The 12828-nt window shown below is 48.2% G+C and overlaps 1 protein-coding gene across 2 annotated transcripts in view; it reads right to left on the bottom strand.

Annotated features, from left to right (window-relative positions):
- The window catches only part of Limk2 (LIM domain kinase 2), an 85871-nt gene that overhangs the window by 57533 nt on the left and 15510 nt on the right, over positions 1–12828 (bottom strand). For both annotated transcript variants that reach the window (XM_045132687.1, XM_045132688.1), the window contains exon 2: positions 6575–6674. In XM_045132687.1, the coding sequence (XP_044988622.1) occupies positions 6575–6674 (100 nt within the window). The remainder of the gene's footprint in view (positions 1–6574; positions 6675–12828) is intronic.

The following is a 12828-nucleotide window of genomic DNA, read 5'->3' as shown; positions in this document are numbered from 1 at the left end:
TAGAATGAAACCCAAACACTTGTGAGGAGAGCGAAAGGACAAACATCCAGAATATGTATTCTGTGATACAACCCAGCTAGTCTAGAAGGCCGAGGCAGAAGGACAGCCTGGGCTATGTTCTGTCTCAAATGAAATTTCACAAGGAAGGTCTGCAGTCGCCTGGTCGTGTGCTTGCCTAACCCTGGAGGCCCTGGGTTCAATCTCCACACAGAGCATCAGTTACAAACGCCACAAGCTCTGGCTCGCTTTACCGCCCCCACGGAGCGGGAGCTTCAGAGGCAATGGCTCCACATCCACAGTCAATGGCATTGTTCAAGGACAGGAAAGCCAATGGCCCTCACAGTTTACACATGTGTGGTGGGAAGGAGGGGGAGAGGAAGCAGAAGGGCTGCTCAGCCATGTGTCCAGCAGATCAGAAGGACCCTGGCCAAGTGCCCAACTGCACCAGCAGACTGAGCTAATTCCAGAAGGTTTGTCATCTGGCCTCCAGTGATCCACCCCAAGCTCCAGCCTCAAGTGGCTTCCTACTGTCCCAGGCACCTGAGAACCCAGTGGCCATAGATGGAGAATAGGACAGGATAAGGAGAGGGAAGGGTGGAGGATGGGCCAAATCCCAGCAATTTCTCCATTCAAAAAAGGTGTTGGAGAAAGAAAGATGTCATTTCCTTTATTGTAACTAGAGCTCTGCTGGGTAAGAGCTGCGCAGGAAAAGGAGTCATGAAAAATGAATTTCTTGCCGGGCATGGTGGCGCATGCCTTTAATTCCAGCACTCCGGAGGCAGAGGTGGGAGGATCGCCTTGAGTTCAAGGCCCCCCTGAGAGTATACTATGTATAGTGAATTCCAGGTCAGCCTAGGCTAGAGCAAGACCTTACCTCGAAGAAAAAATAAATGAAGAAAGAATGAATTTCTTTGACCAGCACAAAGAGAAGGTCCTGTTTACAGCAAGCCTGCACCCAGACATTCTAAATTCATCAGAACTACAAGCAAACTGGGGTGGGTGAAAGAGGTTGTAAAAGACCACTCATTTAAGCCGGGCGTGGGGGCGCACGTCTTTAATCCCAGCACTCGGGAGGCAGAGGTAGGAGGATCACTGTGAGTTCGAGGCCACCCTGAGACTACATAGTGAATTCCAGGTCAGCCTGGGCCGGAGTGAGACCCTACCTCGGGGAAAAAAAAAAAAAAAACAGGGAAAGTGTCGGGGTGGGGAGGGAGGGAATTACCATGGGATATACTTTATAACCATGGAAAATGTTAATAAAAATTAAAAAAAAAAAGACCACTCATGCTGTTGCTCCATGTTCCCTGAACATCTTTTCCCAGTTTGAACCCAGGTAAAATTAAATCCAAAAGATAGCTATTCTCCCCAGGGCAAATTAGCAGGCTTCATGGAAGGCCACCGTGTTATGCACTATGAATTGACCAGGCATTGTTGGGAGATGCACTGCTCTGGTAGAGCTGGCTTACAGGCTCTGTCCTCAAGGCAAAGAAGCTATAGCCAAGAAAAGGAACCTAGATGTGCTCCCTCTTCCACAGGCATGGTCTTTGATTTCAATGTCCTGGAGTAATTCACAGGTGCCCTTAACTGGCCAGTGGATAAGCAACAAGGTACTGCAGTAATTGTGCACTTACAAGGGAGACACATGCGTCATATGAAGTGACAGCTGTCATGGGTGAATTACCTGCTGGGCACTTTACACACAGCATCATGTTTTATCTCCTAACAAGCTTACGGGATAATACTCTTATCCTCCTCTTATAGATGAGGTGCCTGAAGCTCACTTAAGCAAGTTAGTAACTTGAAAAGCTGAGATTTACAAATAGAAGACAGGGCTGGAGAGATGGCTTAGTGGGTAAGGCGCTCGCTGGCTAAGCCCAAAGACCCATGTTCGACTCTCCAGATCCCACGTAAGCCAGACGCACAAAGGTGAGGCAAGTGCAAGGTTGCACATGCCCACTAAGTGGTGCAAGTGTCTGGGATTTGATTGCAGTGGCTGAGGCCCTGGCACACCAATTCTCTCTCTCTCATTCTGTCTAAAAAAAAAAAACCAGAAAACAGTGTTATCCTATAGCTTATACCTTTTTTTGTTTATTTTTGAGGTAGGGTCTCCTGTCTCACTTCCTCTAGCCCAGACTAACCTGAAATTCATTCTGTAGACCCAGGCTGGCCTCAAACTCATGGTGATTCTTCTATCTGTGCCTCCCCAGTGCTGGGATTAAAGGTGTGTGCCATCATGCCTGTCCCTAGCTTGTACAAACATACCTTTATGGAGGAGCAGGGGCAAAGTCTTGCTATGTAGTCTAGGCTGGCTTCAAACGCAAAATATTCCTGCCTCAATCTCTAAGGACTAACATCTTGGACTGTAGGATACTGAGAAATCAAGCTGGAGCTGAGCTAGAAGACCTCACCCTGTTGACTAGCTGTGAGAATACTGCAAAGAGCTACGCAGCCTCCTGGGGAAGAAAAGTCATCAATGGTCTTAACCAGCAGTGACCTCTGCAAGCTTTACAGCTGGCCAGCCAGACCAAATGTGCAAACGGTACAATGATGGGAACCAACCGCTCTCTGACTAGACTTGAGACTTGCTCTGTGCGAGTAAATTCCTTCCTGGAACTAAAAACCTAATCAAAAGCCTATGGGAGACCATAAACTCTAGAGGGGAAACTACCACTGTTGTCTGACTAAATGGATATATTATGCCCCTAAAACTGCCCTCAAAATACTTAAGTTTGGGCTGGGGAGATGGCTAGCGATTACAGGCACTGCTTGCCCAGGTTGTCGGCCTGGGTTTAATTACCCAGAACCCACATAAAGCCAAAGACACAAACTAGCACATGCATCTGGAGCTTATTTGCAGTAAATACTTATGTTTATGCCCATATATTTATAGTACTTTCACTTTTCTTTAATATCTTCTTTATATTTATTTGAGCGAAAGAGAAAGAGGCAAAGAGAGAAAGAGAGAATGGGCAGGCCAGGGCATCAGCCACTATAAATGAACTCCAGGCGCATACACCACCTTGTGCATCTGGCTTATGTGGTACTGGGGAATCGAACCTGTCCTTAGGCTTTGTAGGCAAGTGCCTTAACTGCTTAGCTATCTCTCCATCCTTACTTTGACTCTTGGTTAGAGAAGCTTCTCTTTTCAGATGGCATGTCTGTTGTGCGGGACTTAAAAGTCACCAAAGTGCCGAGATGTGACAGGGGAGTGTCCAGCACTAAAGGGACACCCCCAGCACACCCTCCAAGGCTCAGAGACCACTGAGGAAGAGGAGGAGAGAAAAAGTAAGAGCCAAAGGAAGGGGAGGAGTGCTTACAATTTCTCCAGACATAAAGTGGCCTTGATATTCATGACCTCCCAATAACTGACACTGTCTACACAAAGACCTTCACAATAGAGGGAAAATAAATGATGATACCAAAATAGAAGAGAAAATGGCTAGAAAGAAGAAAGGATTCAGTGGAGGGGGATTTCAGAAGGGGTTAAAAAGAGGGCAGTGAGGGCTGGAGAGATGGCTTAGCGGTTAAGCGCTTGCCTGTGACGCCTAAGGACCCCGGTTTGAGGCTCAATTCCCCAGGACCCACGTTAGCCAGATGCACAAGGGGGCGCATGTGTTTGGAGTTCGTTTGCAGTGGCTGGAAGCCCTGGCGTGCCCATTCTTTCTCTCTCTGCCTCTTTCTCTCTCTCTGTCTGTTGCTCTCAAATAAATAAATAAAATAAACAAAAAAAAAATTAAAAAAAGAGGGCAATGGGAGGGGATTATGATCATGGTATATTATTTGGAAGTTGTCAAATAAAAAGTTTTTTTGTTTGTTTGTTTGTTTGTTTTTTCAAGGTAGGGTCTCACTCTAGCTCAGGCTGACCTGAATTCACTATGAAGTCTCAGGGTGGCCTCAAACTCACGGCAATCCTCCTCTCTCTGTCTCCCAAGCGCTGGAATTAAAGGCATGTGCCACCATGTCCTGCAATTAAAGTAAAAAAAAAAAAAAAAATCTAAGGGCTAGCATATTGTTTTGCTGATTTTAGATAGAAAAATACTCACACCAGTAGGGAAGCAAGCAGGAACAAATCTGATCATTGAGTTAGATGCCATGGTAATACTGGCTCTGGGAATTCACTGAGTCCTAATGCTGCTTGTTTGCCTCAGCCATAAAATGAAAAGGGTAGCGAAGGCTTTAACTGTAAGGTTCCTTAAGGCTCTGCCATTCTCTGCTTCTATCATTCTAATAAGCAGCACAGAAAAAGTGGAATCAAGCCAAGCATGGTGGCACACGCCTTTTAATCCCAGCACTCAAGAGGCATTGGTGGGAGGATCGCTGTGAGTTCGAGGCCACACAAAAACTACATAGTGAATTCCAGGTCAGCCTGGGCTAGAGTGAGACCCTACCTCGAAAAAACAAAAAGCTGGGTACACGAATTTAATCCTAGCACTCAGGAGGCAGAGGTAGGAGGATCGCCGTGAGTTTGATGCCACCCTGTGACTACATAGCAAATTCCAGGTCAGCCTGGGCCAGAGTGAGACCCTACTTTGGAAAACAAAACGAAAAAAGAAAGACAGAAAAAAAGTGGAATCAAACGTTCCGAGGAGTGAAGGGAGGAACCAAAGCCCTCAGAGCCACGGGGAAAATGAGGGCTCCGCGTTGGAGTTAAATGGGCTGGAAGATACTGGTCCCCTTCCAGCTTGTTCAGAAGCCGGATCTCACCAGACCAACCCCTCCCCCCCATGTGCTGGGGAGGAGGAGGCAAATGCTGAAAGGTCAGCTGAATTATTTGACATCAACTTTGCAATGAGAGCCGTGTGTGGGAGCTGGAATCCACAGTGCAGGGGGCCTGTTGACCGTCGTCTCATTCTCAGGACATGAGCACAGTCCCAGCTCTTGGCAGACCACGGGGCCAGGCACCCCCAACACCCCCCCCACCCCCCACCCCCGGGCCTCCACAGCGGACAGACGGCTCTTCTCCCCACCGCTGTGGAGTGACTGTGGGCCAGGTACTAACATTTCATGTTCTGCAGAATACAAAGACATGCTCCCGCCTTTGAGGACTCCAGTGTGATGGGGACAGAAGTATTTAGTGGGTGCTGCCATGGGCTGGGTGGCATACACGGAGGTCTCACTCGGTCTCAACATTTAACATCGCTGCTTCCCAGTGAGGAACCAAGCCCCAGCAAGCAGAAACCAATGCAACTACGCAGTCTGTGTAATGTGCAAGCAATTAAGTTGTCTCTCAACACTAATCCAAGATCTACCATAAAGTTAGTAACAGAAAGTTAGGAACAGAAGCTGGGGGTGGTGGCGCACCACCGTTAACCCCAGCACTCCGGAGGCAGAGGTAGGAGGATCGCTGTGAGTTCGAGGCCACCCTGAGACTACATAGTGAATTCCAGGTCAGCCTGGGCCAGAGTGAGACCCTACCTGGAAAACAAGCAAACAAGGAACAGGGCTCAGAGAGGTTAAGTGCACTTCCTACGCCAGCACGAGGGCCCAAGACCACCACAGTTCAGGCCTCCAGATCCCACATAAGCAGCTGGGAGTGACTACGCGCACCTGTAACCACAGCCCTGCAGGGGAACAGAGGCCCGACCATCACTGCGGCTCTCTGAGCCCTGGAATCAGTCGAGAGACTCTGGCTCAAAACAAAGGCCAGATGGAAGAACGATGGAGGAGGACACCCTATGTTCAGTTCTGACCACTGACCACCTCCAACCACTGTACATGAGTGTCGCCGCCTCAGCAAAGCACACGGAGTGCCAGACCTGCACCCCTGCCCCTCCCCCCACAAGCAGGGACACAGAGCATGCGTGGTAAGGGAGAAGTGGTCTGGCCGCCTGCACTGAATACCCCCGCCCCCCCCCCCCGTAGGGTTTCACTCTAACTCAGGCTGATCTGGAATTCACAATGGAGTCTCAGGGTGGCCTTGAACTCACGGCAATCCTCCTACCTCTCCCTCCCGAGTGCTGGGATTAAAGGCGTGCGCCACCACGCCCAGCTGTGAATCCACCTTTAAGGCACCTGTAAAATGAGCAGTGTGCCTATGGTCCTGGGCCTCAGTTTCCTCACCCATCAAGTGAGGGTGGTGGGAGAAACCCTGGAAAAGAGCTTCTCTCATTCCTCCCATTCCCAGCAGCTCTGGGCTCTTTTGTGGCGTGAGAGGCGCTCTTCTTTGGTACATGCCTCACCCTGCCTCCCTGGTACCCCAAAGGGATTAAGATCCGCCGCTCAGAAAATTGTGCCCGTTTTTGTCAGAACATGAAAATAATACTGTCCCCAACCACCCACCCGTACACTAATAAAGAAAAATGGGGGCTGGAGAGGTGGCTTAGTGGTTAAGCGCTTGCCTGTGAAGCCTAAGGACCCCAGTTCGAGGCTCGGTTCCCCAGGTCCCATGTTAGCCAGATGCACAAGGTGGCGCACGCGTCTGGAGTTCGTTTGCAGAGGCTGGAAGCCCTGGTGTGCCCATTCTCTCTCTCTCTCTCTCTCTGCCTCTTTCTCTCTCTCTGTCTGTTGCTGTCAAATAAATAAATAAACAAAAAAAATTAAAAAAAAAAAAAGAAAGGAAAACGGACTGACTTACCGGAAGCAGGAGCTGTGCCAGGCTTCATTGGCAGTCCTGTACAACCTCTGGCCCAGAGAAACGTGGTCTCCACAGCCCCGACACCTCCAGGCTTCTTCACCTGTGCACAAAACCAAGCCGGTTCAAGTACCCAAGAAGCAGGAGGTAAAAGGACGATGGTCCTACTCAGAATAAAAACAGTCTTGTTTATATTATTTTATTTCCGTGTGTGTGTGGTGCGCCCATACTGTGTGTGAGCGCCGGCACGCCTCGGTACACGTGAGGTCAGAGGACCACTTTCTGGGGTGTCAGTCCTCGCCTTCCATCTTGTTGGGGCACGGCCTCTCTCTCTGTCGCAGCTTTGCCAGCACACTCACTAGCTTGCTGGACCTTGAACTTTCAGGAAAATTCTCTTATCGCCATCTCTCATCTTGCTACTGGATAAACTGCAATAGCCTGCCACTGCCTCCAGCATTAAAAAAAAAAAAAATTTCTTTTTTAAGTTTTTTTTTTAAATTTATTTATTTATTTATTTGAGAGCGACAGACACAGAGAGAAAGACAGATAGAGAGAGAGAGAGAGAATGGGCGCGCCAGGGCCTCCAGCCTCTGCAAACGAACTCCAGACGCGTGCGCCCCCTTGTGCATCTGGCTAACGTGGGACCTGGGGCCGAGCCTCGAACCGGGGTCCTTAGGCTTCACAGGCAAGCGCTTAACCGCTAAGCCATCTCTCCAGCCCTCTTTTTTAAGTTTTAATTTTTTTTTTTTGGTTTTTCAAGGTAGGGTCTCACTCTAGCCCAGGCTGATCTGGAATTCACTATGTAGTCTCAGGGTGGCCTCAAACTCATGGCAATCCTCCTACCTCTGCCATCCAAGTGCTGGGATTAAAGGTGTGCGCCACCACGCCTGGCTCAAATATATTTAAAAAAAAATAGTCTGGGCTGGGGAAATGGCTTAGCAGTTAAGGCGTTTGCCTGTGAAGCCTAGGGACACTGGTTCGATTCCCCAGGACCCAAGCAAGCCAGATGCACAAGGGGGCACATGCGTCTGGAGTTCGTTTGCAGTGGCTAGAGGCCCTGGCATGCCCATTCTCTCTTTTTCCCTATCTACCTCTTTCTCTCTCTCTCTCTCTCTCTCTCTCCCAAGTCAATAAATAGAATTAAAGAAAAAAAAGAGAGACCTTCCTCTACCCTGAAAGGGTGCCTGGCAGAAAAAGCTCACATAGCCTCTCACAAATAGGGACACAGAAGGGATCAGAGAAGGACATTTAAAAGAAAAGAGAAGAAAAGAAACATAGTCCCCCCAGCAGGGAGTTGGCCCAAACAGAATACAATACTCTTGGTGGGACCCAAAATGCCAACTTCTTGAAATGAAACAAGCGGCTGAAATGAAGCCATGGTACCTAACTGGGCCCTAGAAAGAGGGACCAGGTTGCTATAAGACTCTCTTGTGCACGCTGTGTGTGCGGCTTTGTTCTCGCCGGGTAACTCTAGACGCCACAGGCACAGCCTGTGAATAGACAAAGCGAGGCTCCAGGCTCTTCACCAGGGCTCAGCATTGGCAGCGGCATCCAGGGTAAAGCTGCTTGTCTTCTTTGTCCCCAGTGGAGTTAAATGAGGTGGCAGAATTTAAAACCTGCTGCAGCCCAGTACTTCCTCAGCGATGAGACATATATATGTCTGTTACTCATTCTCTTTTTCCCTTTGGTACAAACAGCTGAACCCAGGGCCTCCTGCCAGCTGATCTAGCAATCTACCCCTGTGCTATATTCCGAGCCCTTCTTAAAAAAACAAACAAAAACAAAAGTTAACTCGAGACAGACTCATTCTAAGTTTCCCAAACCTCAAGTCACTCTGTGCCCCAGGCAGGATTTGAACTTGTAATCTAGCTGCTCAGTTTCTCCAAGAGCCGTGCCACAGAACCAGTTTATGACTCATTCTTCCTGAATTTAAAATTTGTGTTTTTTTTTTAGTTGGGTATGGTGGCGCACGCCTTTAATCCCAGCACTCGGGAGGCAGAGGTAGGAGGATCGCTGTAAATTCGAGGCCACCCTGAGACTACATAGTGAATTCCATCTCAGCCTGAGCTAGAGTGAGACCCTACCTCGATAAAAATTTTTTTTTTAAATTTTTATCTGCATGTGTTGGGGGACAAAGGGAGCGGGGGTGCACCAGGGCCACTCGCTGCTGCAAACAAACACCAGATGTATGCATTACTTTTCGTGTGTGGCTTACCCAGAAGGCTTTGCAAGCAAGTGCCTTTAACCACTGAAGCATCGTTCTAGCCCATTTTTGTTTTCTGAGACGGGGTCTCACTCTGTAGCAAAGACTACCTTGAACTCACTATGTAGACCCAGTTGGCCTCAGTTTCCCTCATTTACAGAATACAGGTGTAAGCCACCACCCACTCCAGACTAATCTAAAATTCCTCCTGCTCTCAAGAGAGCTTTTTTGCCGTGAAGCATTATGGCAGTAGTCAGAGTGTACACGATCATTCTCTGAACTCTGAACTCCAAGGTAAAAAGTGAGAGAGACTCAAACCAGGCCCAGATCAAATCAGACACGGGACAACACAGTGAATTAGTAAAATACATGCACGCATCTGAGCGTGCGTGTTACTGGGACCAAACTCAGAGTCCTCCAAACATTAGGGAGGCACTCCACTACCAAGCTACACCCTAGCTAGCCCCATTAGAGGGTTTTTTCCCCCTTACTATCTTATTTATTTATTTCAGAGAATCACAGAGAGAGACAGACAGAGAAAGAGATAATGGGTACGCCAGGGCCCGCAGCTGCTACCAACAAACTCAAACTCCAGATGCATGCATCACCATGTGCATCTGGCTTACGTGGGTCCTTTGGCTTTGCAGGTAAATGCCTTAACTGCTAAGCATCTCTCCAGCCCGGTAAGAAGGTTTTTAATGAACCACAGGCATCTTTCAAGTTCTGAAGCACATCTCCGAAACATTTTTGTAACCCTTACATGGGTTACAGAAAGCCCATTAGAGGGCTGGAGAGATGGCTTAGCGGTTAAGGCATTTGCCTGTGAAGCCAAAGGACCCAGGTTCAATTCTCCAGGACCCACATAAGCCAGATGCACAAATGGGTGCATGCAGCTGGAGTTCGTTTGCAGTGGCTGGAGGCCCTGGCACACCCATTCCCTCTCTCTCTCTCTCTCTCTCTGCCTGCCTATTTCTGTATCTCTCTCTCTCTCAAATAAATAAATAAAAAGATATTTAAAAATTAAAAAAAGACCATTAGAGCTAGTTTAGGAGTTGTGGTGCCCCATCTCCAACAACTGTCCTTATTTATATATATATATATTTTTTGACAGACTGAGCTGTAGCCGAGGATGACCTTGAACTCCTGATCCCCCTGACTTCGCTTCCCACAGCCCACACCGAGTTTCTTATTTCCATTTTATAACCCAAAAGGGATAGGGCCTAACCTGACCACCCATCTACTCAACATTTTGGCTCTGAGTGACTTCTGGCTATTCTCAAAATTCAAAGAGGATCAGGACTTTCCACTTTCAGTATGTTACAGATAGCTTGTTATTGCCACATCTTCCAGAACTTGCCCTGTCCTTTCCTGTCTTGAGAAACCTCAAAAACATTCAATCAACACGTATTTTAGCATGTGCTCTGCGTGACGTGTAAGGGACACCATCAAGACCTCTCTGCTCCCCCTTGTCACAGCCACCTGGTCCCGTCTCTTAAGTGTCTCTCGCTCTCTGGCCCGAGTTCCAGTCTTGAGCCCTCGCCCTGTCCACTGCAAAACCAGAGCCGCTCGCTCACCTGGACGGCAAGCAGCCTTCCCATCGCCTACAGAGCAAAGCGGGCTTCTTTCAGCATGGCCTGCAGTTCTGGTTTCTGATCCCACCTCTTAGAAGAGGCACACTTTCACCCTCTCCACGCCCCCACCCCTCGCACTGGCTCCTTCCTGTGCCCATGTAATTAACCAAGTGTTGCCAGGCATGGTGGCGCACGCCTTTAATCCCGGCCCTTGAGAGGCAGAGCCGTCAGTTCGAGGCCACCCTGAGACTACACAGTGAATTTTAGGTCAGTTTGGACTAGAGCGAAACCCTACCTTGAAAAAGAAAAAAAAAACACAAAAAACAAAAAACAATAACAAACAAACACAAAAGCAAGTCTTGGGGCTGGAAAGATGGCTCAATGGTTAAAGGTGCTCACATGCAAAGCCTGACGGCTCGGGTTCGATTCCCCAGTCCCCATTGAAAGCCAGCTGCACAAAGTGGTGCAAATGCATCTGGAGTTCATCTGCAGTGGCAAGAGGCGCCGGCACACCCATTCTTTCTCTTCCTTTCACTCTCGAAATAAATAAGCAAATAAATATATATTTTTTAAAAAACAAGCAAGTCTTTCCACAATCAAAACCAGCTACCACTCTAGCTTCTCTTCTCTGGCCACACCTATGAAAAACGGCAGTCCGCCCGTCACTGCCCTGGCTTCCTCATTTCTCACTTACTGCACAAGCCGCTGCAACCCCGCTTCCAACCCCCATCCTGCCTCTGAAACTGTGTGTTCGACGGACACAGCTTCAGGCCATTCTTTTGACAAATATCCACTGCAAGCCGGCTATGCATCTAGCACTGTCTGGACGAGAGGCAGCAAACAAGACGGAGACTCGACACAAAACAAATACTGGACAGCATAATGATGTTTGTAATTGGAGCAAGCGGCATGAAGGAGTTTTAAGTTCACAACTAGGAAAATAGAGGTAGGGCAAAAAAGTCTGTTCTAAATTGAGTTCTAGAAGACAACTAAAAATAAACTGGGCCACAAAGAGGAAGAAAAGAACTAAAGATGAAGGTGAGCTGCAAAAACTCTCACTTCATTAGGGCTGGCCATTGAGTAGGGAACCAAGCCTGGCCCTTGACCTCTATAGTCCTCCAGTAAACATTTATTAAAACAGTAAATGCGGGCTGGAGAGATGGCGTAGCGGTTAAGCGCTTGCCTGTGAAGCCTAAGGACCCCGGTTCGAGGCTCGGTTCCCCAGGTCCCACGTTAGCCAGATGCACAAGGGGGCACACGCGTCTGGAGTTCGTTTGCAGAGGCTGGAAGCCCTGGCGTGCCCATTCTCTCTCTCTCCCTCTATCTGTCTTTCTCTCTGTGTCTGTCGCTCTCAAATAAATAAATAAAAAATTAAAAAACAAACAAACAAACAAAAAACATAATGGGGAGGTAATATGATGGAGAATGGAATTTCAAATGGGAAAGTGTGGGGGTGGAGAGGGAGGGAATTACCATGGGATATATTTTATAATCATGGAAAATGTTAATAAAAATAAAAAAAAAACCCAAAAAACAAAAACAAAAAAAACAGTGAATGGGGTCTGGAGGGATGGCTTAGCGGTGAGGCATTGGCCTGCAAAGCCAAAGGACGCAGGTTTGATTCCCCAGGACCCATGTTAGCCAGATGTACAAGGGGGTGCATGTGTCTGGAGGCCCTGGCATGCCCATTCCCACCCCCCTCTTTCTCTGTCAAATAAATAAATAAAAATAATTAAAAAAAAAAAAACCAACAATGAATGGGCCAGGCATGGTGGCGTATGCTTTTAATCCCAGCACCTGGGAGGCAGAGGTAGAAGGATCATTATGAGTTCGAGGCCAGCCTGGGACTACAGAATGAATTCCAGGTCAGCTTGGGCTAAAGTGAGACCCTGCCTCAAAAATACATAAATAGGAGCTGGAGAGATGGCTTAGTGATTAAGTGCTTGCCTGTGAAACCGGAGGACCCTGGTTCAAGGCTCGATTCCCTAGGACCCACGTAAGCCAGATGCACAAGGTGATGCACGTGTCTGGAGTTCATTTGCAGTGGCTGGAGGCCCTAGCATGCCCATTCTCTCTCTCTCTCTCTCTCTCTCTCTCTGTGTCACTCTCAAATAAATAAATAAAAATAAACAAAAAATACATACATAAACAAAAGCGAGTGGGGGCTGGGGATGTAGCTCAGTTGCTTGCCTAGCATGTGTGAAGCCCTGGGCTGGATTCCCAGTACTGCATAAACGGGGAAGGTAGTGTATGACTTGTAATCCCAACACTCAGGAGGTGAAGGCACAGGAATGAGAAATTCAAGGTCATCCTTGGTTACATAACAGACAGCGATACGGCAGGCTCAAGGCCACGCTGGGATTCATGAAACCTGTCTCAAAACCAAACAAATCCAAACCAAAACCAAGCACAAAGAAACATTAAAAGGAGTGAGCGGCTTTCATAAGGTGACCCCCCCTCCCCCCCCCCCCGCAGAACCCTTT

The sequence above is a fragment of the Jaculus jaculus genome, chromosome 13 (genome assembly GCF_020740685.1).
Source record: "Jaculus jaculus isolate mJacJac1 chromosome 13, mJacJac1.mat.Y.cur, whole genome shotgun sequence".
NCBI classification, from domain to species: domain Eukaryota; kingdom Metazoa; phylum Chordata; class Mammalia; order Rodentia; family Dipodidae; genus Jaculus; species Jaculus jaculus.
This window is presented reverse-complemented; position numbering and strand designations above follow the sequence as displayed.